The 27297-nt window shown below is 38.2% G+C and overlaps 2 protein-coding genes across 2 annotated transcripts; both read right to left on the reverse strand.

Moving 5' to 3' along the window:
• Positions 1 to 10893: 10893 nt before the first annotated feature.
• On the reverse strand, positions 10894 to 11268 carry LOC113291886 (uncharacterized acetyltransferase At3g50280-like). Its single transcript, XM_026541369.1, has one exon. The coding sequence runs from the start codon at positions 11266 to 11268 to the stop codon at positions 10894 to 10896; it is 375 nt and encodes a 124-aa protein (XP_026397154.1).
• A 162-nt stretch (positions 11269 to 11430) lies between these two features.
• On the reverse strand, positions 11431 to 27261 carry LOC113291888 (BAHD acyltransferase DCR-like). Its single transcript, XM_026541370.1, has 3 exons — positions 26758 to 27261; positions 26525 to 26672; positions 11431 to 12214 (listed from the first exon to the last, which is right to left on the reverse strand). Exons 1-3 carry the CDS (start codon positions 27259 to 27261, stop codon positions 11463 to 11465), a joined length of 1404 nt encoding a protein of 467 aa, XP_026397155.1. The 3' UTR covers positions 11431 to 11462.
• Between the last annotated feature and the right edge of the window lie 36 nt (positions 27262 to 27297).

Here is a 27297-nt window from a genome sequence, read left to right on the forward strand (position 1 = left end):
AGGCCAGTAGAATCCACACTGCAATATCTTAGCAGCAGTCTTCTTACCACTAAAGTGACCCCACAAGCATCATGACAAAAGGAAATAATATTGTACTGGTCACTCTCAGGCATACATCTCCTAATAATCTGGTATGGACAATACTTAAATAAATAAGGATCATCCCAAAATAAGTGCTTAACCTCGGCTAAAAATATAGAACGATCTTGTTTACCCCAATATTGGGGCATTCGACCAGTAACAAGATAATTCACTATATTCGCATACCAAGGTGTTTGGTCACAAAGAACAGTTGTTCATCAGGAAAACTATCCCTAACTGGAGGAATCATTAAGGGTATCCACAACAAGCTTACACAAATGGTCCTGCTACTTACTCTTACTACTGCACCACTCATTTTCTCCTGCAAACCATTTTTTTCTCTAATGTCTAACGAAAATTCCTCTTGCAACAATAGGATCCATCTAATCAATCTAGGTTTAGTATCCTTCTTGGAAAGAAGATACTTCAAAGCATGATAAGTGAAGATTATGACCTTAGAACCTAAGAGATAGGATCTAAACTTGTCTAAGGCAAACACAATGGCTAACAGTTCATTGTCGGTAGTGGTATAGTTCAACTGGGACATTCAGAGTTTTTCTAGCATAGTAAATCACATGAAGTAATTTGTTTTCTCGCGATGACCTAGCACAACACCAATAGCATAATCTGAAGCATCGCACATGATCTCAAAGGGTAGGTTCCAGTTGGGTGCCTGGACTATGGGTGCGGTAGTGAGTAAAGTCTTAAGCTTCTCAAAAGCCTCTAAACAAGCATCATCAAAGATAAACTTAACATCTTTTGCAGCAGATTGCAAAGAGGTCTAGAAATCAAGCTAAAATCCTTATGAATCGACGATAAAAACCTGCATGCCCTAAGAATGACCTAATATCTCTTACGGTTTTTGGGACCTGTAAAGTTTTAATAAGGTCAACTTGGCTTTATCTACCTCTATACCCTTAGAAGATACGATATGCCCTAAAACAATTCCGAAACCATGAAATGACATTTCTCCCAATTAAGCACTAGATTCTTTTCCTTACACCTAGTCACACTAATGACAAATGATGCAAGCACTCATCGAAAGACGAACCAAACACTGAAATCATCCATAAAGACCTCTAAAAACTTTTCTACCATATCGGAAAATATGCTCATCATGCAACGCTGAAAAGTCGCAGGGGCGTTACATAGCCCGAAAGGCATGCGTCTATACGCAAAGGTACCAAAGGGACATAAAAGTAGTTTTTTCTTGGTCTTCTGGGGAATAACGATCTGATTGTACCTGAGTAGCCATCTAGAAAACAGTAATGACTATGTCAGCTAATCTCTCTAGCATTTGGTCGATAAAGGGAAGGGGAAAGTGGTCCTTCCTAGTGACCTTGTTCAATTTCCTATAGTCAATACAAACACGCCAACCCGTGGTCACTCGGGTCGGGATTAACTCATTGTTATCATTCTGGACTACAGTAATACCGGATTTCTTGGGAACAACCTGAACGGGGCTGACCCACTTACTGTCTGAAATGGGGTAGATATGCCTGCATCTAACAGAAGAACCTCGGTTCGAACTACTTCTTTCATATTAGGGTTTAGTCTTCGTTGCATCTCCCTAGAAGGTTTGGTATCTTCCTCTAAATAGATCTGATGCATAAAACAGTAGGACTTATACCCTTAATGTCTGCTATGGTCCACCCTAAAGCTTCCTTGTTGTTTTGAAGGACGGTCACTAGCCTACTTTCCTGATCACTATCCAAGTCGGAAGCAACAATCACAGGTAAAGTCTCAGACGGGCCTAAAAACACATACTTCAGGGTATCTGGCAATGGTTTTAGGTCCAACTTAGGAGGCTCTTCTAACGAAGGAACTAGGGTAGACTTAGAAACTGGTAGTGGTTCGAACTTAGGTTTCCATCCGTTACTAGTGTCTAACAAAGGGGTTGAATCTAACAAAGCATTCACCTCATTAATCACATTATCATCATCGAAATCAATCCCAAAGTGAGCTAGGCATTTCTCTAACGGATCTTCTAACAAATGTTTGGTAATGACTCCTCGACTAATGTTCCTATCATGTTTACCTCTTCTATGCTCGAGTCATCTAGTTCAGAGGGTAGCTTACTAATGAAAGACGTTCAGCTCAATAGTCATATTACCAAAAGACAAATTCATAATACCAGTTCGACAATTAATGATCGCATTGGATGTTGCTAAAAATGGGCGACCTAAAATCACTGGTATCTGGTTCTCTGGGTCAGGGACAGGTTGGGTATCTAGGATAACAAAATCCACTGGATAAATAAACTTGTCGACCTCAATAAGAACATCCTCGATCACACCACGAGGAATTTTAACGGACCTATCAGCTAACTGAAGTGTCATCTGGGTAGGTTTCATCTCACCAAGTCCTAGCTTAGGTACACATGGTATGGAAGTAAATTCACACTGGCTCCTAAGTCAAGCAAAGCTTTCTCAAACGGTATTTACTATTGTCAAGAAATGGTAGGGGACCCTGGGTCTTTATACTTAGGAGTAGTGGTATTCTGAATAATGGAACTCACTGACTAGCTAGGAAGGCTTTCTTTTGGACACTAAGCTTACGCTTTCGTGTACACAAGTCCTTAAGAAACTTGGCATAAAGGGAATCTGCTTAATCGCATCCAACAATGGTAGGTTGATAGTTACCCCTGCTTAAAAACCTCCAATATATCATTAAAGTTGGACTCCCTCTTAGTTGGAACTAGCATCTGGGGAATGGGGCGCTTGGAACAAAGCCGGGCTCACAGGACCTCATTGGTCTCTTTGGAGACTCTATCAGTCTCCTCATTTTCGGTCTCAGAAGGGTGAACTACAACATGTTTACTACAGGGATGGCACCTTATTGTCAACTTTCTTCCACTCCTAAGGGTTGTAATAGAATTCACATGATTGTACGACTTCTCTCCTTTGGGATTAGGATCAGTATGACTAGGGAACCTTCCATTATCTCTCTCACTTAGAGTCTTATCCATTTGACCTACTTGAAGTTCTAACTTAGCAAGAGTCTGGGCATTAGCTTGAAATTCTGCTTGGCTTCCTGTTGAAAATTAACCTGGCTCTTTACTAACATTTCCTGTCTCTGTGTTCATATCCTGGCTCTTTTTTAATTACTAAGAGATTCCTCTACGCTAGTCATCCTATTCTCAGAAGGGTTCTGGAACTGGGCTTGACCTGAAGAATTCTTATTGTAACCAAAACCTGGGGAGGCTGAGAATTCTACTAGATTGACCTTGATGCTGGCCTTTAGACCAAGAAATTTAGGATGGTTTCTCCAACCAGGGTTGTAGGTCTCTGTATGGGTCAAACTTCTGACGGTTTTCAAACCTAGAGTTTGTTATAGATAGCATGGGCTTGCTATTCACTAACCTGACCTTCCCAAATGAGTTATCGGGCTCTATTCCACAACTAGAGACTTGAGAGGCTCATTTAGTTCAACAAGGGACCTATTTTTAGACTGACCATTTCCGAAGCTTCTAACCTTCTAGACAAAGCAACAAGCTTAGTATCTGACCCAAAGCTTGTATCTACCACATTGGTGCTACTTTTATTGACCAAAAGTCTTTTAGGAGGTTCAACACAAGGCTCTCATTGTTTGGATTTTTCAGCAAAACTCCTAAGAAGGTAAAAGCATCATCGACATTTTTATCAGTGAACTCACCAGCGCACATAGACTCGACCACGGCTTTGGTCGAATAGTCTAAACCATCATAAATAATTCTTACTAGTTTCATCTTATCAAATCCATGGTGAGGACAATGGGATAGGAGATCATTGATCTCTCTAAAAACCTATAAAGAGATTCTTCCTCTTGTTGCGTACTGGAACTAATTTTCTGCCTAGCAGCTGCTGTTTTATGCTTAGGGTAGAATTTAATATAGAAATCATTAATAAGTTCCTGCCATGTTTCAATGGATTCAGATGGTAGGTTGTTCAGCCAGTCTTGCTTTGTCTTCTAATAAAAAGGGAAACATCTTAAGTTTCAAGACTTCATCAGTAAGGTATTTTTCTAATTGTCCCAAAAATTTCCTCAAAGTCCCTAATATGAAAATAAGGGTTCTCATCATCTTTTCCTAAGAATATAGGGATCATCTGAAGAATACTAGGTTTTATCTCGAAATTAGCTGTAGTGGCTGGCAATTTAATGCACGAAGCTCGGTTGGTCCTAGTTGGGAACATGTAATCTTTCAAAGTAGCCATTGCTGGCACAACTAAAGTACTAGGGGTACTTTCCTCACGAAGAGACAGATTCTCAAAACTTAAGTTTCCAAAAACGGGGCTCTCAAAAGAAGAGTCTTCGAGCTCCCTGCCTTCACAAGAAGAACTACTAGGTTTGTCACTAATCAAACGACCTAGAGTGTTTCCAAGCCCGTTCTCTAATGACCTCGGGCATACACTAGAAAAACAAAATAAAAAGAAAAAGTCCTAAAAAGGAAGGGAGTTTTAAGCAAACACAAAGCAGGCTGATTCCGCCAGAAACAAACCTAAAGATTTCTAGCAAACAAAAAGCATGATGGCTCCACTTAGATTTTTTCTAGACCAGCTTCTAATCCTTCGAAAGGGAATTCGTTACAATTTAAGCAAACCCCTCTGAAATTAATCCGAGTCAAAGTAAGTTGAATAGAGGCGAGGGAAGCTCTGTGGAGCTTTGATACCCAAGGCCTCACCGGTATTACAAGGCGGCGCAGTCACGCATTCAACTCACAGAAACCATCATGAACTTCGAAGTATGCTTAAAAGAGTAACCAATATTTTTCGAATGACTTTCCTATTATGCTCGTTACCCTATCGGTCTCGTTCTATTCCAAATTTTAAAGCTTAGGTTCGCGTTTGGTATCGTTTTCCTAAGGCGGGCAAGAAGAGAACGGTGATGAAATCCGAAACCTTATCTTGTATGGCCAGTCCTTGCCCTTTACTAGGAAATTAAAGCAGTCGTTTTCAAGTCCTCAACATATATTCACACGAAGGAAGACAGTAAACCCGCTGACAGGGGATTCGCGGGTGTTTAGATAAACTTACCTCCCGTACCAGACGGGCGAAGTACCATTGTAGTCGACTCGGGCCACGACTCCAATGTCGTGTACGAACCCGAGGGGCCGAGGCGATATCATAATCGTCGTCCTTCTCTGCACACAGTTTACGTTTAAACTACCCTTTCGTAGGGTTTAAAAATAATGTCCCAAAGTTTAAAGTCCAAAGTCCAAAAATAAAGTGCAAAAGGAAAGTCTAAAAAAATAAAATCTAAAAAAAATAAAAATGTCTCTTTTTTTTTTCTCTCTTTTTTTATAAAATAAAAAAAAAATCTTATTCTTTAGCTCCTTCCGCTTTGTCTTTTACTCCAAGTCTTAAGTATTCAGCAAAAACTCTGACAAAATTTTCTTTTCTCTCCAAGTTTTAAATTCTGTAAGGAAAAGACAAAAACCCAAAATCGTAAAGAAGAACAAATAAAATAAAAACAAATAAAAACCTAAAAAAAAAAATCTAAAAACTCTAGCCTAAAGACAAGCCCGCGTCGGCGGCGCCAAAAATTGATGTTATTTTCAATTAAGTTGTAGTAATAGGTTCGTTGAGGCTTGTGAAAGCAAAAGATTTTAGACTTAATAAGACTTAAAAATAACGAAAACTTAACTCAAAATTTGATTTCAAGATATTAGGAATAACCAAGACACTGATTCCACTATTACACATGAATAAATTATGGTAAATCATCCAATACTCTAATTATCTTTTAAGTCCCTTATTTCTTAATTCACATATAATCAGGCAAATTCTCAAATATTAATTGTGTCCCCTAAGCATAGGTTATCTAAACAAAGTATAACCTATCTAATTGAATCACAACTAATGAAGAAAATTATGCAAACAATTAAAAACTCTGCAAAAGCAGTGATTGAGTGAATTATAAATTATAAATTAGAGAAAATAAATAATTACCAATTATTCATGCGTAGATAGCTTCCTCATTGCCTTGGTTGTGAGAGAATTAACACATCATCATGTTGGAAACACCCTCAAAAGTTGATTTCATTTATGTTCAAAGATGGTTTACAAATGGTGAAAAGAGTGAAAATCAATAAAACAGACAACTTGCAACGCTCTATTGGCGTTACAAATAAGCTGTTACAATGGAGATACTGTCACAATGGAAACTATTGTAGCAGTGTTGCAAATATGAGACGCTATTCTTATTTACAACATTTTTTCTTCAGCAGCAGCAACAATGGAGTTTCTGCACTTTGATTTTTCGACTCTGTGGTGTTCTTTTTTTCTCCCGAACTCTCTATCCCCCTATGTGGTTCCCCAGGACCCTATATATACTCGACAGGCTAAGAAAATCCTTGCCATTACTCCAAATAATTTTCATTACTCGGTATTGAAGAAAAATATTCTCGGGAATATTTTCTTTCCAATCTTGTCTTCTCACGCGTTTATTTTCTTCCAGAACACTCTTAACAGGCTCTTATACGATCCATAATCAGTGTGGCATGCTATAGACTCGTACAAACTTCCCAAAACAACTCTCAGAGAAACCCGAGTATCCTCTCGCCTCTGTTTTCAAGCATCCACATATACAACCACTTCTAACCAAAATAATCGACCACACCATCCCTGTTTGGTCCAAACAGGCCCAAAGAAACAAAAATCAGTGATCGAGTCTCACTCAAACTTGCCCAATCTCTTAACAGAGTTTCCGCAAGAACAAAACCCTAGAATCTGTTCAACCCCTGAATCCCTCGTTCTAGCCAATTATGGTATAAACGATGACCATTACCATCTCTGTTGAGTCAAAATAAACAAACCCAATGAGATTGGTCCCTTGAATCTTCCTAGAACACGACCAAATCTTCAACCCTAATTCTGCCTGTGTATGGACTATTTTCCCTCCAAATTTGAAAATTCAAATGGAGAAGATGATGGATGCCCCTTATCCAACTGATGGGGTGCGAAATAAAAAGTGGGTGCTGTGGACAAAAATGGGTGTTGTGGACAAATGGGCTACACATAGCCGTGGGTGACACATAGCAAAAGTGGGGGTCCGTATAGCAAATGACCTCACGGGGTGCTCCGAGCAACTTTTCGAGCCGAATTTTCCAACAATATTTATTTCCAAAAAATACTTGCAAAAACACAAAACACCATAATAAGGACGAAAACAAGTACTAACAATACGAAACATTGAGAACAAATTAGACACATAAATGCGTCTATCAGAATATTCTGCGGAATATGCTACCGACATGGTTATATTCTAAGGCTACCATGCCGGTACTGCATGAAAAACATATACAGAAAGAAGCAGTGCCTTCCAAATCTAAAAACCGTCATGGAAAAATTAACTAACTACCACGCTGGAACTATATATCGGCGTCCAACCATAGATAACGACAATGCCAGAACTGTCATCGGTATTGTTTAATTATAACTTAACTATGCCGGTACATACAAAAAAAACATCCAGGAATGAGTGTTTGCCAAAGTTAAATATAAGCATGGTATATTAATTATGTGTTATGCCGGAAACATGTACCATCTTGAAACCATAAATTACGAGAATGCCGGCACCTTTGTTCCGGCGTTGATTTGTAATGAAATTTGTATGCTGGAAAAGGTTTCAAATTTGGTCTTCAGTTTTGGTTCATTTCAACCATGCCGGAACATTGGTCGAGCAAGCCGGAACTATTTTCCAGCATGGTTTTTTAATTTCTTTTGGAACTAATTTTCATTCGATCCTTAGGTGGTGACATAAATTGATCCAACAAATGCAAAGCCGCTTGGTCGGGATACGTCGGAATACTATAAAATGCCTCTGTTATGTTACCAAAGAATACTTTTTACCTATTATCTTGAACCTTACTAATGGATTGCTTGTAATGAACCTTCTAATCTTCATTGTTGTTCTTATGTAGGGAATAAAATCTCCAGAGGAAGCAATTTCTTGGGCTAAAGAGACGGCTCTTAAGAACATGTGTGTGTTGGTGAGGAATACCCAACGTTCAAATAATCATTTTGAGATGGTTTGCGAGAGAAGTGGGCAATACAAGGAGAAGAATAGCCACAAGAGAAAGGGTTATGTATATCCATCGAAGACTAATAGGGTATACAAGACTCCCAATGAGCCGCGGCTTGGTTTCGGCAAACACGCACAGCCTTCTTATGATCCTACAATTAGGAGATAATATGATTAAGAGATTTTCCACAAATACAAAACAATAAATATGCACAAGATAAAAAATTCTTACATAGGTTTGATAGATAGTACGAGCCCATGTATCCTTGTAGCCAAATAGCATTCTCGGATCCGAAGCTTCACCCTAAATTCTACCACGATCAAGGTCAGGTATTATGTCATCAATGTGAGGAAGGTGCGAACCTTTAACTTTTACTTTACCTTTGCCCTTGCCTTGTGTCGGTTGTTGACTTGCCCCACCAACTTCGCTTTGGATTTCTAATTGACTTGGATGAACCTCATTATCTTCCTCCTCACTTTCCTCTTCATCATGCTCATCGTCCTCAACTGTTCCAGTAGGTTCACATATTACAGGTCGACTACGGTCACCACCACTTTCCCAAATTATCCCTCTTGTATCATCCCCCAAACGCTTTTTGCGACCTTGATCTTTCCCTCGAGGAGGCAGAGACTGAGGAGTATCAAGACCGTCCTTCTTTCTTCTCTTAATGACAGAATCTTTAGTTTTTCCTTTGTTAGCTTCTTTGGCTCTAGTCCTACATCAAAAGACACACGAAATGAATATAAAACAACTCACATTCAGTCTTAATACCGGCACAGAATAAAGAAATACCAACCATGCCGGGACATGTAACGGCATACTAATTTGTCAAACATAGAATGCCGGTACACCATTCTGGCAGTGAACAATAACTATCGACAATGCCGGTAATTCCTAGGATGTTCCTAGATACTAAAAGAGAACTACCGGCACAGAATAAAAAATTCAACTCCATTCCGTAACCGGGTACCGGCACACAATGCAACCTAAAATCAATGCCGGTAATGATAACAATTTCTAGGGTTTTCCTGGATACAAAAAGAGCACTATGGGCATACACGACATTGTATTCATACGAAAATCAATGCCGTAACTCAATACCGGCATTGCTTTCATTATATATTGAATGTCGTAACCCAATACCGACATTGTATTCATATTTAAATCAATGTCAGTACTCACTAAAATTTAACTGTTTGAGTTAGGGTTCGCGATTCTAATGATTCAAATCCAAACCCACTGTTATAAATCGATTCAAACACTTACAAAACAGTTCAAAATCACTTATCTTCTCACGAAAGCCATGTTTACGAGAGGTTGATTGTCCGAGTTCTTTGGATCTTCTTCTTCTTGCTCTTGAGCAATCAAAGAAATCCTTTGTTGTAATTTTTGTTGAGTGATCGATTTTGACTTCGATTGGGCATCTGTTTTCTTTCTTAGAGGCATGGTTATGATTCAGGTAGGTTAATCGATGAAGATATTTTTGAATTGGCGATGAATCGTCCATGAAGAACAGATGAAGAACGATGAGGAAGATGGAAGAATTTTTTTTTTCTTCAAAACCTAACCCTAGTGCCGGAACAGATTTTGGGAGAATGGGGGATATGAATTTGGTTTTCAGATTTTAAGTTTTAGGGGAAATGGTAGTATAGTCTTTTTGTAATGGTTTTTAATTAACCTAAGGGTATTTAAGTATTTTCATACCCAAAAATTACCCCTTAGCAGACACTATGGGTTGTGGGAAGTAATTTATATCCCCCAATTTCGCGTTCATTTTAAATCACCCAACCAATGTTCCTTCGTAGCCAACCGTAAGACAAATTTACGGTTACGTGATGATAAACTCCTAATCGTAACTAGGTAAAATTAGAAAAACTAAATTTTAAACCAGTAACAGCTGGTTTTTTTTGGTCCAAACCCAACTGTAAATCAGTTACGGCTGGGTTTTTTTTGGATGAAACCCAACTGTAGATTAGTTACGACTAGGTTTTTTTTTTTTGTCGAACCCAACTATAAAACAGTTACGGCTGGGTTTTTTGTGATCGAACCTAACTGTAAATCATTTACGGCTAGGTTTTTTTTTGGTCGAACCCAACTGTAAAACAATTACGGCTGGTTTTTTTTGAGGAAAACCCAACCGTACCTGATTCTGAAACCTAGTTTTTTCTATTGTTTCAATCAATCTAATCATTTCAGATGCAATTGGTTTGTTGATTACCATTACTTCTATCAATATGCTTCTTCCACATCTTTAATAGAGAATTCAATCGACGATTATAAGTGTTTCGAACCGTCATTTGATCGAAGATGGTGAAATGATTTTGATTGAAAAAAAAAAGAGGAAATGATTTATGGTTGATGAAGGAGAGGAAGTTAAGAAGAAGAAGAAGAAGAGGAGGAGGAGGAGGAGGAGAAGGAGAAGGAGTCTTTGAATGAGAATTAGGTTTTGATTTTAGTTTTAGTTTTTAGGTTTTCGATTTTAGTTGAAGGTTATTTTAGACATTTGGTATTGAATTAAGAATATCTCATAATCAGTTTTTTGATCACTAGAAATCCTAATAAAGCCCCTCTATTAAAATGTGACGCTTCAATAATAAGCTTCACAAAAGGCATATACAGTAGTATTATCCCATAACCAGTTTTTAATCTTCTAAATTTCGTTCTTGTTCTTAACTTTGTTGGCGACACTCCAGAGTGTACAGTTTCTTTTCTTGCAATTTGCATACATTTTTACTTTTATCCTGAAATGATAATATAATCAGCCTTGTAAGTTGGCTGTGTTACACCCTACCAAAAGAGACTGGTCAAAACTATAACTTAGACAAAGGATTGATCTTGGTGGTGGAATACTCTGGTGGTAAGACTGTGCAAACAGTCTCCATGAACTCCACATCGTTCTCTAAGGCCCTTAATATCTCCAAAGGCAGGCAAATGCCGATGGTTATAACTCCATTGACTGGACCAGCGTCGGCCATAATCAACCCTTCAGACCTGTAGTTGCTCCCGTATCGACTAACTAATGGTGCACCCCAGCCGAAATCAATGCTGTGGATATTGAACTTCGGAGATCCCCCTACCACCACATTAGTACTTGATAACAGGTCAAGACTTGAAGGCATAACAGGATTCTCCACCCATGATTCCCAATCACTTTGAATCTCGTCGTTAGTGCAGGATTTGACCATTTGGTTTATTAAAGAAGCTCCGAAGCTGAGTCCTTTTTCCAGTAACTCGCCTGCTTTGGCCGTTGCAAGCCCGCGGAGAACCGAGTTGCCGAAGTAACCTTTGGGTAAAGGTGGATCTAGTCTGTCTCTACTATTAATTGCACAAGCATAAGTAACATTTTCGTCTGGATGTAATTGTCTAGCTCGCGTTACAGCTACCCAAACATGAGCTGACACAACTTGCAAGGATGAAAACGTAGTACCATATCCATTGTTGGCTTTCCTTTTGAGTTTCGGATGTTTTGTGGTGTGAAATGAAATGTTTTTTTCCTTAATTCTGGAGAAGGGATAAATTTTTCTATCGTTAGTGCTTCAATGGATGAAAAGGGTAGATGGATGGGAAAATTGGTTTTCCTGGGCAACCAGCGAGGTTCGAGAATAATAGGAGGATGTAATTTATGAGTTAAGCCTCTAGATATCTGAGACCATGAATTGATGAAATGCGAAAAGGATGTACCATCGCATACACTGTGATTTGTGCTAAAGGCCACAAAGATGCCGTCAGTTAATACCGTCACCTGTACAGAAAGCAATGGCAATGATACACCTTGATAATTCCGTATGCCATCAAAGGTGAAGAATGAGTCAATGATGTCCGCAGTGCAGGTTGGTTTAAGAAGAACAGCTTTCGTAACATCTGCCACAGCATGGATGAATTCAACACCAGCGGAGTTGCAGTTAATGTAAACCGATATGGTCCCATCGTCATCGTGTTTTGTCACGGCCAGACGGCCTGCAAGAGGAAAGAAATAGTCGAGAGTTTGTGATAAGGAAGTCTTAAGGTTACTAAGAATCTTGTTTGTTTCTTCTTGGCTGGATTCTCGGCTATCACTGCTAGTTCTCGGTTTAGCAAACAGAAGACCAGATTGAGCATACAAACGTTTTAAAAGCCCTGAAATCCATTGGACTCAATTCAATCTTTTGAGTTGCTTCTTTTGTGTTGCTGGGAAGACCGTGCTGGTGGAGACATGGCGAACCTTTGCAGATGTATTATTCATTATCTTTTGTTTTTGGACTTAATAGTGATAGTGATGACAAAGGACGTGATGATGATGGCAAAACTACTTTACTTCATATGCAGAGAAGCAAATTAAGATTGTCTTAGGTTCTTTATGGAGATGCATCATGCATAGTTTTGTTGACTAGCCGTACAAGATTGTTCATCCGCGTCCAGCTAGGTCCCATCAAATCAATAAGTTCCTCTATTGTTTTTCATTTTTTCAATAAGCCTAGCTTTGGATTGTCTTCGGGGAGATGGAGAAAGAAGGATGATGATTAGGGAGAATGAGATTTTACTGAGTATGGATGTTTTAATGGAGTTCTTCTCGTTTTGTTAGGCGAAGGAGCGACAATATCGAATAGAATGAGCGACAATTGTGGATGAACAGTTAATTATTAATTTACCGAAAAAGAAGAGATTAACAGTAAATTGTTAATTTACCGAAAAAGAAATAATGGTAGTAAGACAATTGCCCGAAAATAATGATACAATTAATTTTAAATGATAAAGGTTAGTTTAGTCCTAAAAAAATATGAATTCAATCTAAAAACAGTAATTTCAAACCTAGTTAGTAAGTTCGCGAATGATTCGCGAATTTTTCCGTATCACGAATTTTACCGTTTTATTCACGTACGTTTGTAACTCCGAATCCAAGACGCGTATTATGTGGCATTTCCGGATTATTCGCGAATCGTTCACGAACTTTACGTATCCCGAATGATACGTCCGCTTAATTCGCCAGAAATTCTTTAGCTTTTATGTTTTCAAAGGCTCTATTTTTTGGGCTTTACTGCCTCCCAAGCATACACGGCCCAATATTAGACGTTGTTGTAATTTTTATGAAACAAAAATGACATAAGAGATTTGAAGGTGAAGGTGAGAGAGATCTAAACCACTATACCACGTCCTCTTTTATGACTAATGTTGTATATATTATTAATATCATCATATTAAGTTTATTTTTTCTGTAAATAACTCACATGTATGCATAAAAATTAGTTTATGACCTTATAAATACTAATTATTTATTATATATAGATACCGAATTTTCAGATCCGAACTCACATTTATAAATCGAATTATAAAGTACGTATGTCGTTCCGAATTATTGACGAATCACGTTCCGTTGACTGAATTTTCAACCGAATTTGGATTTTACAAAACCGTATAATACTCGTACGTTTGCCGTTCCGTACGTTTTCCGAATCCCGAATTGTTAACTAGGATTTCAACCATTCACCTTAAGTTTTGGGCCACACATATATAATATTTTAAGGATGAGTTTTTAAAAGAGAGAGGAACCAAAAACGGATCCCTAAGAAATTTCCACTATATAAGTATATATATATGCCAGAATATTTCTGCAAGGGTAGCCAAGCTGAAAGTTAGCGTCCACCATATTCTTCTCTCTGAAAAAATAAGATACTACCAAGTTCTTAATTATTTTATTTGGTTGGCTATATATGCTCCTGATCATCAACGGTTAAAGTTTTTGAATAAGACTTGATTTCATTCATATAACTCATGCCATCCCAATATCTTAATCCATAATGGCGGGAAATCTGACTTTGACTGATGGCTGCCGTTGCAACTTGCATAGATTAATTATAGAAATGAATTAAAACATGTTTATTAATTGTGTTTGTATCCAAAAATATTTTCAGGCACAGAACACAATAGATATAGTGATGATGATCAGAACTAGGGTTTTACACAGAACAAGCATAATTGGAAAGACACAAATTTAATGTGGTTCGGCAAGTTTTGCCTACATCCACGGACGAATCCTCGTAGGGAGAGATATTTTATTGATGTATGGGTTACAATGATTTCTGATCCCTTCTAGGGTTTGCTGGTGTAATTTTATCTATCAGGACGTGTCCCGTCAGGGTTGAGATTTCCCTTTATTTATACAGTTGAATAATGGGTTAAACCCTAATTTCGAGATAAACTTCCTCTGCAAGTAACTTGGCTAGGAAGACATCTGGAATGTTCTAGAATTTTCTCTGCAGCTTGGTCAACAAGTCATCCAGAACATCCAGAATCTTCTTCCAGGGTTTTTTCACTGGATCGGTGGAAACGGGCCAAATCGACATGGGCTTGCGGGTTTGACCAACGACCTTGACTTTAACTGCTAGGGTTGACTTTCCCTATTGACTGTGACTATCGATCTTTGACTGGCAGACCTCCTTGACTGAAGACATGGATGGAGACTGGATGGAGGCTGGCTGACATCATAACTGACAACATAGATGGAGGCTGGCTGGCAGCCGGCTGAGTACTTGGTTGGAAATTAGTTGGCAGAGTGACTGACAAATTGGCTGGATGCTAGTTGGCAGCACCGCTGGCAACATGGCTGGGAACTGGTTGGCAGCTCCGCTAGAATTATGGTTGGAAACTGGCTTGAAGCGCGACTGGCAACATGGCTTCGACAATTGACCGACTGTTGGCTTTGAGCGTTGACCGTTCGTTGAATTTGACCATTGGCCGGTCGTTAACTTTGACTGTTTACCGGTTGTTGACTTTGACCATTGATTGGTCGTTGACTTAGTTAGCCTGTATATTATGTTGGTTGGCTGAATGGCAGACTTGAACGAGGGTTAAATGGTGGTTCAACGTTAATCTGGCCCAATATATGGGATTTTGTTGAGACTATTAGTCCCACATTGTTGGGTTATCTAAGATCCTGCAGTTTATAATCACTTAGGGCCTCTCCACTCATTGCCAAATGGTTTTGAGTTGGATGCCCGTATTTTAACATGGTATCAGAGCCCTTAATTCAATATTATTAGTTTTTCTTATTATATTTTTATTTTTTAGATTAATCATCCATGTTTGCCAAATCCTAAATCCAACCCCTTATTTCAGATTTTGTTGAAGATGTCGGGAACGTCACATCTCCCTTTCCATAAGTTTTATCTGACGGTTCTCTGATACGCTCCGTTCATTCTTTTAAAAATTATGGATCCAGTTATCATTGGTTCTCCTAATCAATTATCTTTTTTCTCTACGGCCGCGCGATTCTTCGTCAAGTTTTCTAATCCCTATTTTGTAGGGTATTTTTTTTCCTTATCCATTAACGCTTCTGGGAGAATTTCGCAGCTTTGGCGGTTCCCCTAATCGGTATTCTTTTTAATGGCGACGCGCTTCTTCTTATACTTCTCGGGCGTTTATTGGCACCACACTTCATCAACAACTTTCATGGCCAATCTCATGCGGTTTTTCAATCCCCATGAGATTGAGGGAGGGTGTTAGAGTATACAAATATTATATGAAAAGTTTTAGTATTTAGGGTTATATTTAGTATTTGATATATTTAGTATGAATTGATTTACAAGTATTAATCTTGCATACCAAGTTATGGTGTCGCTATATATACCTTATGGGCTCTCAATGTAAATTATCTCATTTAATAATAGAATTATCTTTTACCTTACCTTTATATCCTAGTTTAATTGGGGGGCATAACTTCTAATTGGGGGCCATGCACTACGGGACAAAAAAAGGTCACCCAATCCTAATTTGGGTCACCCCTTAAAAAAATATTTTTTAAATGGCAAAACTACCCTTATATGGTTAGTATTAGGAACTAATTAGTTTGATTAGTGTGGTAAGTGTATTTAGATTAAAATCTGATTTTAGGAAAAAAATTATTGAAAATGTGTTTTATGTGTTGAGAAGAAGAGGAGGAGTTTTTGAGAGGAAAACCTAGGGTTTTTACAAATGGGTGATTCAAGTGGAGGGAATGAGATTGGTGAAGCTTCAAATAACAACAATGATTGTATTGATGGTAAGATTGTCTCAACTAATGATATGGGTTGGATGTTTGATGAGGAGATGTTGATAGAGGAAGGCATGAACAATGGTTGGAATGAAGATCCCATTGCTCAAGATGAAGGAACCAACACTCAAAATGAGGAACCCCAAGGACAAAACAATCAGGTAAACTTCCTATACTCTTCAAATTGTCTGAATGGTGCTCCAAGTGGTCGAATCATCCACACTATGGAACAACTCAGAGAAAGGGTCGTCATAGTCGGGGGGTGTATACCCAAACGACTCTCTGAGGTCGTCAATATATTGACACTACCAATAACGACTCAAACCTGCAACTTTTCCAGGTTATGAAAAATCGTTAGGTTAGTGTGCTAAACATTGACGACCCTTTTTAACCAGGTCACTTAGAGTCGTTTTGTAGTTTTGTTTACACATGGACGACTCTAAAACCAAAACTCTCTATAAAAAGTAACACTTAGGGTCGTCATACATGTAGTCATATGAAATGACGATCCTAGCTATCAATTACTAATTTCTTTTAGAGTCGTTAGTTTGATAAGTTATATAAAGTAACGACCCTTGCACTAGATTCTCATAATTTTTGATTTCATAGAATCATTTAATTGAATCGTACAAGGCATACATCTCGCATAACGTTGCATTGAAGGAAATGAAATACAATAGATAATAAAGGTGCACTTATACACTTAATCATATATGGCGTAGTTATATGTAATGTCTTCCAAGATAAAGTAGCAATCGTGGAGCTCAAACTTTTCCCCACGAAGCTCCTCATAATAGCGATACGCCTTCCCCAACTGAAAATGCAAATATACTTAGTTAGTATCGATCAAAGCTTTTTATAAGTTTTACCTCTTGTTCAAATACTTACTCTTACAACATTCTGCATATCCGGAAAGGCTTCCCTAACATCCTTAAGTTCTCTTTTCAAAACATCACACTCGAATTGTATCTTATGGAAGCGTTCCTTGACTTGTTTCAAAGACCTTGAGTTGCAATTTCCGTCCAACGCCACAAAAACGATGAATACGCGGTTCCACCAAGCATCCGATGTTTCATCAATGTCTTTGTCTAGACTTTCAAAGTGGTTAGTGACTGTTTTCCAAGCTCTCGTAATGGCACAATTCTCTTCATTAGTGAATGGAGTCATGATGCTTCTCTTTTTTTTGCTCTTAAATGGTAATTAAATGAGAAGGAGAAGAGGAGGTTGATAATTAGGGTTTTGATATGGAATAGGTGAGATATGGGCCTCTATATATAGAATGGAGCAACCAAACTGTCTCAACCACATTTGGTTGAGTTAAATTCAAAAATAAATGCAACCACTAACATGAATCGTTAATCCGTAAAGATTAAAACCAAACGACTCTTCATATGTACCAGAGAACGACTCTTAGAGTCGTTATTTTATATGTATACAAGGTGACGATTCAAGGTGAAAACTGGGCAGAGTTGGTTATATCTATCAATGTAGAGTCGTCACTTTATAAAAAAGAGTCGTCATACGTCGATAAAAGGGTCGTTTGTCTACAAAAAATCTGGGTGACGACTTAAAGAGTCGTTCACCTGTAAATTATGTTGACGACTGTCTGGGTCGTCATATTAACATCTTACAGAGTGACGACCCTATACTGATTTTGTTGTTCTTTTTTTGTAGTTGGTTGTACGGGTGAGCTCTCAACCTGAACCCCTCGACACTATCGGCCCGGATACCTCCCAAGCATATATGACCGATTTGGTACGTTTTTATTGTTGGATTCAATGTATATCCATATGAAAATTGTTTAATTAATGTTTTATAATGAACGTGTTATTTGTTTAATGTAGACGTGGAAAACAAAGGCTGAGGTCAAGGAATGGATTATTTCCAAGGAAAAAGAGAATATGTGCGTAATTGTTCAAAGCAATTACGTTGATTGTAAGCAAATGGAGATGGTATGCGAGAGAGCGGGGGATAAGAAAGAAAGTCATAAAGGGAAGAACTACAAGTATGTGAAGAAGACGACGAGGGTCTACAAAACTTCGTCGAAGAAGATAAAATGCCCCTTCAGGATTGTTTTCAAAAGGCATCCCGAAACTCTACTATGGTGGATGTATAGTATTCCGGATGGTCGTCACAACCATCCTCCACCTAGTACTCTTTTATGGAACCCATCATATGCCCGATTGAAACCACATCAAATGGAAAAGGTTCGGCAGATGAAGCGATGTAGGCCCCTTAAGATTCTAAATGCAATAAAGGCGGAAGATAAGTCAAACTTTTCTATTCTTTCCACAATCTACGCTGCCAAAGCAACGATCAAGAGAACTGAATGGGATGGTAGATTAATTATGCAACAATCAGAGTGGTTGGCAGAAAAACATAACTATGCCATGCAAACAAGGGTCGGTCCGGGCGACAAAGTGACTCATATTTTTCTTGCCCATCCTAGGATGATGGATTTGGCACAGTGCTTTTACCAGGTCTTGTTCGTAGATTGCACCTATAAAACCAACAAGTATAACATGTCGTTGTTGAACGTGGCTAGTCATACTTCGGATAAACAATCATTCATCGTGGCGTGGTGATTTATGGAAAAGGAAGAAATAGAATATTATGTTTGGGCTTTGGAACAAGTTAGGTTGATTTACCGTGGCGAAGAGACACTACAGGTTATATTTAAGGATAGGGATTTTGCAGTCATGAGTGCCGTTCGTCAAGTTTTTCCCCTAGCTCAACATTTTCTTTGTACGTGGCACATCCAAAAAATCAAACCTGCAAAGGGTAATCAACGTTCCAAGGAGGAAGACGAGCGTCTTAGTAAACTTTCAAAGAAAGAGATAGCGGAAGAGAAAAAGAAAGCCAATGAAAAATTTGATGAAGAGAGGGATGTATGGGAGGATTTCTGCAAAGATTGAGACCTTTTGGCCTATTCGAAGACCGAAGTAAAGTACTATGCAAATTTGCAAAAGTTCATCGATGTTTGGAGTACGGATTATAAGAAGGTGGTCGACTATTGCCAAGATACCTAGTTGAATCCTTGGAAGGAGAAGTTTGTTTATGCATGGATCAATAAGTACAAACACTACCAAAATGAGTCCACCAGTATCGCAGAGCAGTCCCATGGAAGTTTGAAGAAAATTCTTCGAGAAAACACTGGTGGGGTAGTTACTGTACATGAAGCTATTCATGAGCACACCCAGGATGATCTTAGCAAGATAGTGACTCAGATGGAGTATAGTAAGGACCTTTTTTTGAAGCAATACCTGGAAGACAAACAATTGCTACGCGGGGTTTCGCACCAAGTGTCATGGTGGGCAATAAAGCATATGAGTGAGAAATATCAAAAAGAGCATTGTGCAGGAAGACATATATTGGTTTCTAATTTGTGGCCGGCTGCCCGTAATAGCTTGGGAGTAGAAGAAGATCCAATCAAACAAAAACCACCGGGCATACCAACAACAAAAAAATCATTTAGAGAAACTGTGAAGGCGACCAAGAGTTGCAAAAGTGACCCGTCACGTCATGATTATGTCCAGGCGGAATATACATAGTATGAGAAGTCTCTCCTCCCCAAGGCAAAGGGTCGACCAAAAAAGGATGATTTGACCCAAAGTGAAACAGAAGTGAAACGAATGGAAGACATGGATGTTGATGAGCATGTGGTCGGTACCCAGAAAAGCCAAACTAGCGGAATGGTGACCATAAGAGGAATTAAGGGAAATCCGCGCACCCCTAGAGATTCTCAATGAAGACCACATCGTGTTATTTATACTTTGTATAAAGATTACACCGATCAACTTCCTCACGTCATCTTGGATCACCTTATATCCACCGACAACGTTGACGGCGATGGAAATTGTGGTTACCATGTTGCAACGGAACAATTAGGGAATTTCAACAAGGCCGACGAACTTAAGCTCACCCAAATCCAATATGCAAGGAAAAAAATGGCAGAAAAGCTTGTTCAGGACAAACAACTGTATTTGACAATGCTCATGAAAAGAGATCCAAAAGAGAGGGAAATAAAGTTGAAGGAGTTGGTTTGTAACGTGAAATGGAGGACGGGGTCGAAAAAGGCCGGTTATAAGTTTTGGATGCAAATGCCTTTTGGTGGTCAACTCTTAGCGGACGCATTCACTTGTGTAGTAATTGTATTCAAAAAAGGCTTCCCCGGAGCGACTTGTATGTACGTACCCTCAAGAACTAGGTGCGACGCGACGATAAAGAAAAGAAGAATTGTAATGGCTCATGTCAACAATAACCATTACATAGGTTTGAAGATTTCCGAAGAATGTCCTTTACCACGGGTGGCCTATGGTGATTGGGGAGACTACACCAAGGAGTGGAAAAATCAGTACGAGTATGGAATGAACCTTTGGAATGCTATGGACCCAACCCCAGTTTACGTAGACATGGGCGATGGATCATGAGACGAGATGTACATTCAAAACTATGCATTGCATTTTTAAGCATACTTTTTGATAATGGTTGTATCTTGAACCCTAATATTTGTATTTTGAAGAATGCCTAATGAATACAATGCGTTTTATCTTGCGGCATAAGAATCTGTTAAACTTATGGATGTTTTCCCAACTTGGAGCCGTCATTAATATATACAGAAACCCTAACGACTCTAATGGTCCAAATTAGGTGGTCTCCTGGAATGTTTTAATAATTGTAGGGTCGTCAGTCATATTTTCAGATACCCTAACGACTCTAATGGCCCAAATTAGGTTGTCTCCTGGATGTTTTCCCAACATAGGATCGTCAGTCATATTTTCAGATACCCTAACGACTCTAATGGCCCAAATTAGGTTGTCTCCTGGATGTTTTCCCAACATAGGGTCGTCATTGGTATTTTCAGATACCCTAACGACTCTAATGGTCCAAATTAGGTTGTCTCCTGGAAGGTTTTTCAACATAGGGTCGTCAGTTATATATTCAGATACCTAAACGACTGTAGTGGATTATACAATAGTCGTCATATTTATAGTGTATACAATGACGACTGTTTGCAAAAACCCCCAACGGCTCTTTTTCCATACACTTTTTCCCATAAAAAATAGCCGTTACAGATTATTCTATAAGTAGAGGAACATATCAAGGTGCAAAATCAATTGAAAGCAACCTCGTGAATATTTTTTTTTAATGACAACTCCTTCATCAATTGAAAGCATACTTAGAAGATGAAAATAACCAAGAGTCGTTACGCCATATCCTACAAAGGAAGAATTAGAGATGCGCGAGGCTGAAAAACGGGGAAAAGAACAAGCGCATCTCCGGGAAGTATTCAAGCAAGTCGAGGAAGAGAACGAATGGGTTAAAAACTATTACAACGTCAAAGATCTTGACGAAGAAGAAAAAGATGAAAGCATATTTTGGATAAACGTTGGTTTCGGTCCTTTCCTTAATTCCCACGCGCATCTACGCTATGATTATGAACCGTCCCACATTCGTGATAGGACAATTTACGTTATGAGATTGTGCAACAAGTACAACGAGTTTCTCGCGAGGCACAAAGGCGATAGACGTGCGGCCCAAAAAGAATATACCAAATGGAGAGGAGAGCAGTTTCATCACATCGAAGCCGCAATGGTAGTTAAATCTCGCACCGGAAAGAACAATAACATGTAATGTTTTCATAAAGAGTCGTTATCAGTTTTAGTAAAAAAGTGACGACTCTGGTTATCTCCAGAGTCGTCATCTTGTGTAAAAAGTAAACTAACGACCCTTATTTTGAATTTCAAAAAAACAGACCATTGGGATCTACTTCGCCATCCAAGAGCTCCTCTTAAGGAAAAAGTGAGTATTCCGTTAATATTTATACTTCTGTCATGCTTCAAAGTTATAACATTCCTCTTTTAATTTCAGCTGGACATTTCGATGGGTTATGGACAATACGTAATGGGGAAACTAAGTTCCATTCACCATAAAGAATATACAACGTTGTATCGTCGAGCGAGAAGGTTCATTGACGAACATTTGATGCATCAACTTCAAGAATACCCATATTAACTCTTATGTAATACGAGATAAATGTAATGTTATTTTCCTAATGAAATCAAAATCCTTTCTAGTTTCAAAATGAGAGTCGTCACAGGTATCCATAGCAGAGTAACGACTCCTAAATCCAACAAACAATCGTCATTGACATGAAAAAGATAACGACTCTAGCCAAGTAAATTCAAACCTCCTGGATATATTTTGTTAACCAAGGGTCATCATTGATTTCATTATAAACACTGATGTCTCTATCCAGAAATAATATTTCCATCTCCTGGATGTTTTGGGAAAAATGGTCGTTAGATCTCTATTTGAGGATATTAACGACTCTGTGTGTTGAAGTGGTAAATACAATTAGGGTCGTCAAAGTACTATGAAACGAAGATGACGACCCTTGGTATGAGGAAGGGAAATGTTGTCTGCATTGGAGTACTACATGGTTCTAACGAGCATACTTGAAAACATAGTATTTTCAACAAACACAGGAGTTACCAAACATAAAAGTACTCGAAACAAAGACTCCAAACCAAACACATAAGTTGTTTCAACACAAACTTAAGTTCAATTCATAGAGTAAAATTAACATAAGTTGAAGTCGACCATCTCGACCTCGACCACCACCTTACTGCCTCCCTGGCCTGCTAACTCTCCGGCTTTTCTTAGGAGGAGCACCCTCTGGAGAACCGACATCTTCTCTAGTAATTTCTTGTACCTCTGAGGGATGTTCATCATGATCACTACAAAAATACTGAGTTTTAGTGACACCAGATAGCCGTGGCAATTGGCCAAAAATCCGTGGCAAAAGATAACTTGTCACGGCTGTATGGTCGTAACAAATAGTCTAGTGACTAATTCTATTAGCCACGAGCTCTGCCACGGTTATTTAGCGTGGAAACTACTATTTGATCATTTGCTGCGAGTCCCAGCCGTGGCTATTTGACGCACATGTGTGCCATGATTTTCCATTGTTGCCACATGTTATATCGTGGCAAAAGATAAATTTAATAGTTTCTTCAGTCTGTTTGTTATAGCTTGGTTTGGTTTTTTAGCAAGTACCGAAACTTCATACTAAAATTATTCACCAATAATTCACGTAGGAAAAATACTAAAAGCTTTTATTCATTCGTTAATAAAAATCAAATACATCCAATAGATTCAATTACAAATAAGCTAGCTAACTCAAATAATATTATCGTCAATTTTTGATATTAAAACATAACAAAACAAAACAAAACAAAAAAGCCGACTGACATGATACTAGAAATAGAAAAACTTCAGGTGTTAATATTTACTGAAAACAAGATCAACCTGTCTCTCCAGAACTCTAAGAGATTCTAAGAAGACATCTCTTTTCGCTTCAACCTTGAATTGAGGATATTAAGGGGAATAGATGACATCTTTACTTTGTATTTTCACATGAAAAGATAAAGACCAACTTCTTTTGTAATTTTCAACCACCCCGGGCTTCTGATCACCTGCCACCTGCTTTTACAATGGATGTAAGCCTAATCAGTAAAATGCATTCAGACCATTCTAATACCACGGGATGATACTTTCCAGCCAAATCCCGATAAGTCTAGAACATACACTTCGAAATTATTATCAAACTCTGGTATGCTGCATCTATTCACATGGTAATGGACATAACTGAGCCATACATTCCAAGATTATTCAACCAAAATCAACCCTTAAACAGGAGCAAATAAGGTGATGTTAAGTTAGACTACATAACAAACCTTAGAAGTTGCAAATCTTAAGGAAATAATGTTAGAGCAAAATAAAAAAGAAATGAATTAGAAAAAATTTGCTCCAATAATTTCCAAGATCATTGAAGCTCTGTTAATACAGATATGTGCACATATTTTTCTAAATTCGAATAGTCTACTTATCTTTACTCATCCATAAGCATAAAGGAAACAGAAAAGAAACATACATACCTCGAATGAAATCTGAAAGCACGAAACATGGGTTAAGAAAACCAAAGTTCTCTGTCCTTACACCTCTTTAAGTCCATAAGTTGTAGCCTTTTGGCTTTAAAGGTAACATTTTCGTCCCTGCATATCTCATATATAAAGAGCAAACTTTAATGACTATTTTAATAATTCCTGCAATCCAGATAAATCAAATATTGAATACGAAAGACATTTGCAAGATTGAAATTTAGAAAAGATGAGTATTGCTATCATGAACAGGATATCAATAGCTCGAGAAGTTTCCATGTAACAATAATTCCTTTGACCACGAATGCGTACCATCATACTTTTCCGACGCTCGTTCAGCAGTCTCAATCTAAAATTACCAATCAAAATAAGAACATTCATCAACTTAGAATGATAATTTCAATCGGAACACAACATTTAAGAAAAAATGGAACTTGTACTAAAGGAATTTAAGATTCTTTCTTCTGAATGGAGTGTGGAGTGTAATAATGAACCACATTACCTACTTTTAGAGGCATAAATTTTTCTGAAAGGGTAGATTACTACATCAGTCAAGAGAGTTCCAAGGGGAACATGAATGATACGGTTTAAGACTTGAATGGCAATATAAGGGAAACAATATATTTTCTGATGCAAAAATAAAATCAATATGAAGAAAAGATGCTTACTGGATAGAATACGACCAAACCAGCGCCCATATATTGCATACATAGGTTGGATATGGACAACAAGGTCACAAGTTTATGTTTGTCGAAAGATTTCCCACAAATAAAAGAGCAATTAAGAAAGATTATGGTTGTAAATAGTATACTTAGTTTTGCTAAAACATTACCACACTTCCAACGGTGTCTCTGCTCATGTTTACAGAGAAGGCGTTGCATTAGTACGTGTTGTTTTAATTAGAATTACATGCTTGGAGACACAACCAAAAAGCATCACCTGAGTTGAGAAAGATTTCACCATTCAGGGATCTATTACAACTAGTATACCTGCCTTAGAAACTACTAGAAATAGCTGACCCATGCCACCAGTATATAGCATAAATGTGGTGCTCTTTTCCACAAAATTGTAAGAGCTCAAACTATGAAGCTGAACACCCATGGGGAATGTGGGAAATCAAAGTGAATAACTACTTACAACCAAACACATACAATCAAATGATTTACCCCTACACAAACCTCTAACTACAGAAATCTAAGTGAAGTCCTGAAACAACCATGATTTCTATTTATATATGTCGATAGATACAAACGAACAATTAGGTAATCTGCAGTTTTACTTTTACATGAATTTTCTACAAGTAACCATACAAAAATTAATCATATAAACAAACAGATTATATAACCACTCTAATCTGATAAGTAATTGTGTCTATGCTCTATCAATGGAAAAAAAGAAACACTGCAAACAAGAACATCATTCAAATTGCATAAATCATAACAATAACCCATGGATACATACAGTAGATGGTATGCTACATTAAATGAAAAACCATACCAGTAATCCCTCTAGAAATATCATCCCTCTAATCTGATGAAATCAACTAACACCAGCACCACTTATATCGACCTCTTGTTTCCCATGTTCCTATTTCTTTTCCTCTTCTGCCCTCTAAAATCAAATCGAGCAATTAGGGAATCCCACCAATATTTTTGAGAAAATTAAACTAAAACAGATTAGATTTCAAAATTAACTAAAACATTATAAAATTAAATTGCCAGACATAAAAATGAAAATAATCTAGTGTTTTATTCGAGAGAAGAAAACAAGAATTATCTCGAAACAAATATGGATATCCCTTACCCGTATGAGATTTTAGTATCAGGGTTTCTTTTGATTTGATTTTAATGGTAATTAGGGTTGACATGATTTAGGGTTTAAAAATGAACAATTGATAACAAGGTAGGAATGATTGTCTTGTAGGATTGGAACAATGGAGTAGAAAAATGATTCTATTGTAGGATTGGGACAATAGAGTAGAAGATGAAGCATTGAAGTTTCGGGTTTTTTTTTTTCTGACCTATATGTTTAAGTTAAGTTACCGTGGTTTTGGGATGAAGATGATGGGATTGGGAGTATCGAAGAACAAGGAGAAGTGGGAGGATTCCTCTATTTTACAATGAAAACGTGGGCCAAGTTTTGATTCAGCGGGAACATTTTGGCGCTTATAATTTGAGCAGTTAGCTCCCGTAAGGTGTAACATGGCCCACTAGTTCCCACGAATTACTATGTCGTGACTAAACTGCCGTAATAATATAAACATGGTATTGTATGCCCGTAGCAAATGCCCCACAAGACGTGGCAAATAAGTCATCTACTGCCACGCCAAAGACTAACCCGTGGCAATATGTCATCAATATCCATGACTTAAATGAATCCGTGGCAACAAGCTCGTGGCTAAAAGTCAACATTTTTGTAGTGGATGTTGGCTACTTTGGCCATGCTCAGCAACTTCTTGTGCTCTTTGGCTACGTGATTTTCGTCTCCTCTTACCTTCCTTAGCCAGATCCTTGAACATCTTCTTTGCATTGGTATTTTCAATGTGCGTGCAGTATTCAGCGTACGGACGTTGCATCGCAGGATCCATCACTTCCCCTTTGTCAGCCAAGAAACAAAAAGCCTTGGCAAGAAGCTTCATTCGCTACCTCTATATGCACTCAAAAACAATTTCACATTAACTCTCTGATATGTAGATGAATAACACAATTACAAAATTAAATACTCACCACTAGTGTCAGAATGGAAGTAGCATCTCTACTGTCGACTTGAGAAGAAGAAGAGGTGGATGCTCTGTTGGTCCTCCTACCCGGAGTCGGATCTACCCATATCACCCTACCATGGGAAAAGCCTTCATACCATTCGACGTAATCCGGTGTTGCCTCATGACCTTCATCCGCATGCACCCACCATGAGATGTCTACAAGCCTAGAGTGTCTATCATTCCAATGCTTGACATCAACTTCAGGTTCATAAGCCACCTTTATACCCGCTTCGTCAGCCTCGCACTTTTCCAACTTGTGCTTGAACGGAGGTACGTAGTCCTCATCGGGTGAATCTTGAATAAAACCAAGTTGACGCATGATTCTTATCGGATTGTACATTGAAAAGCCGTTAGGGTGAAACAAAGGGCCATGGTAATACACGACATCTTCCATTGCGCCAACTCTATTATTCTTGTACGGATTGAAGACTACCTCTTTAGCTGTGATGTTGTCAAGTTGTTGACGCATTTGTATCAACGCATCAGTTTGTTCCCTATCTTGAGA

Source organism: Papaver somniferum, chromosome 6 (assembly GCF_003573695.1).
Source record: "Papaver somniferum cultivar HN1 chromosome 6, ASM357369v1, whole genome shotgun sequence".
NCBI classification, from domain to species: Eukaryota; Viridiplantae; Streptophyta; class Magnoliopsida; order Ranunculales; family Papaveraceae; genus Papaver; species Papaver somniferum.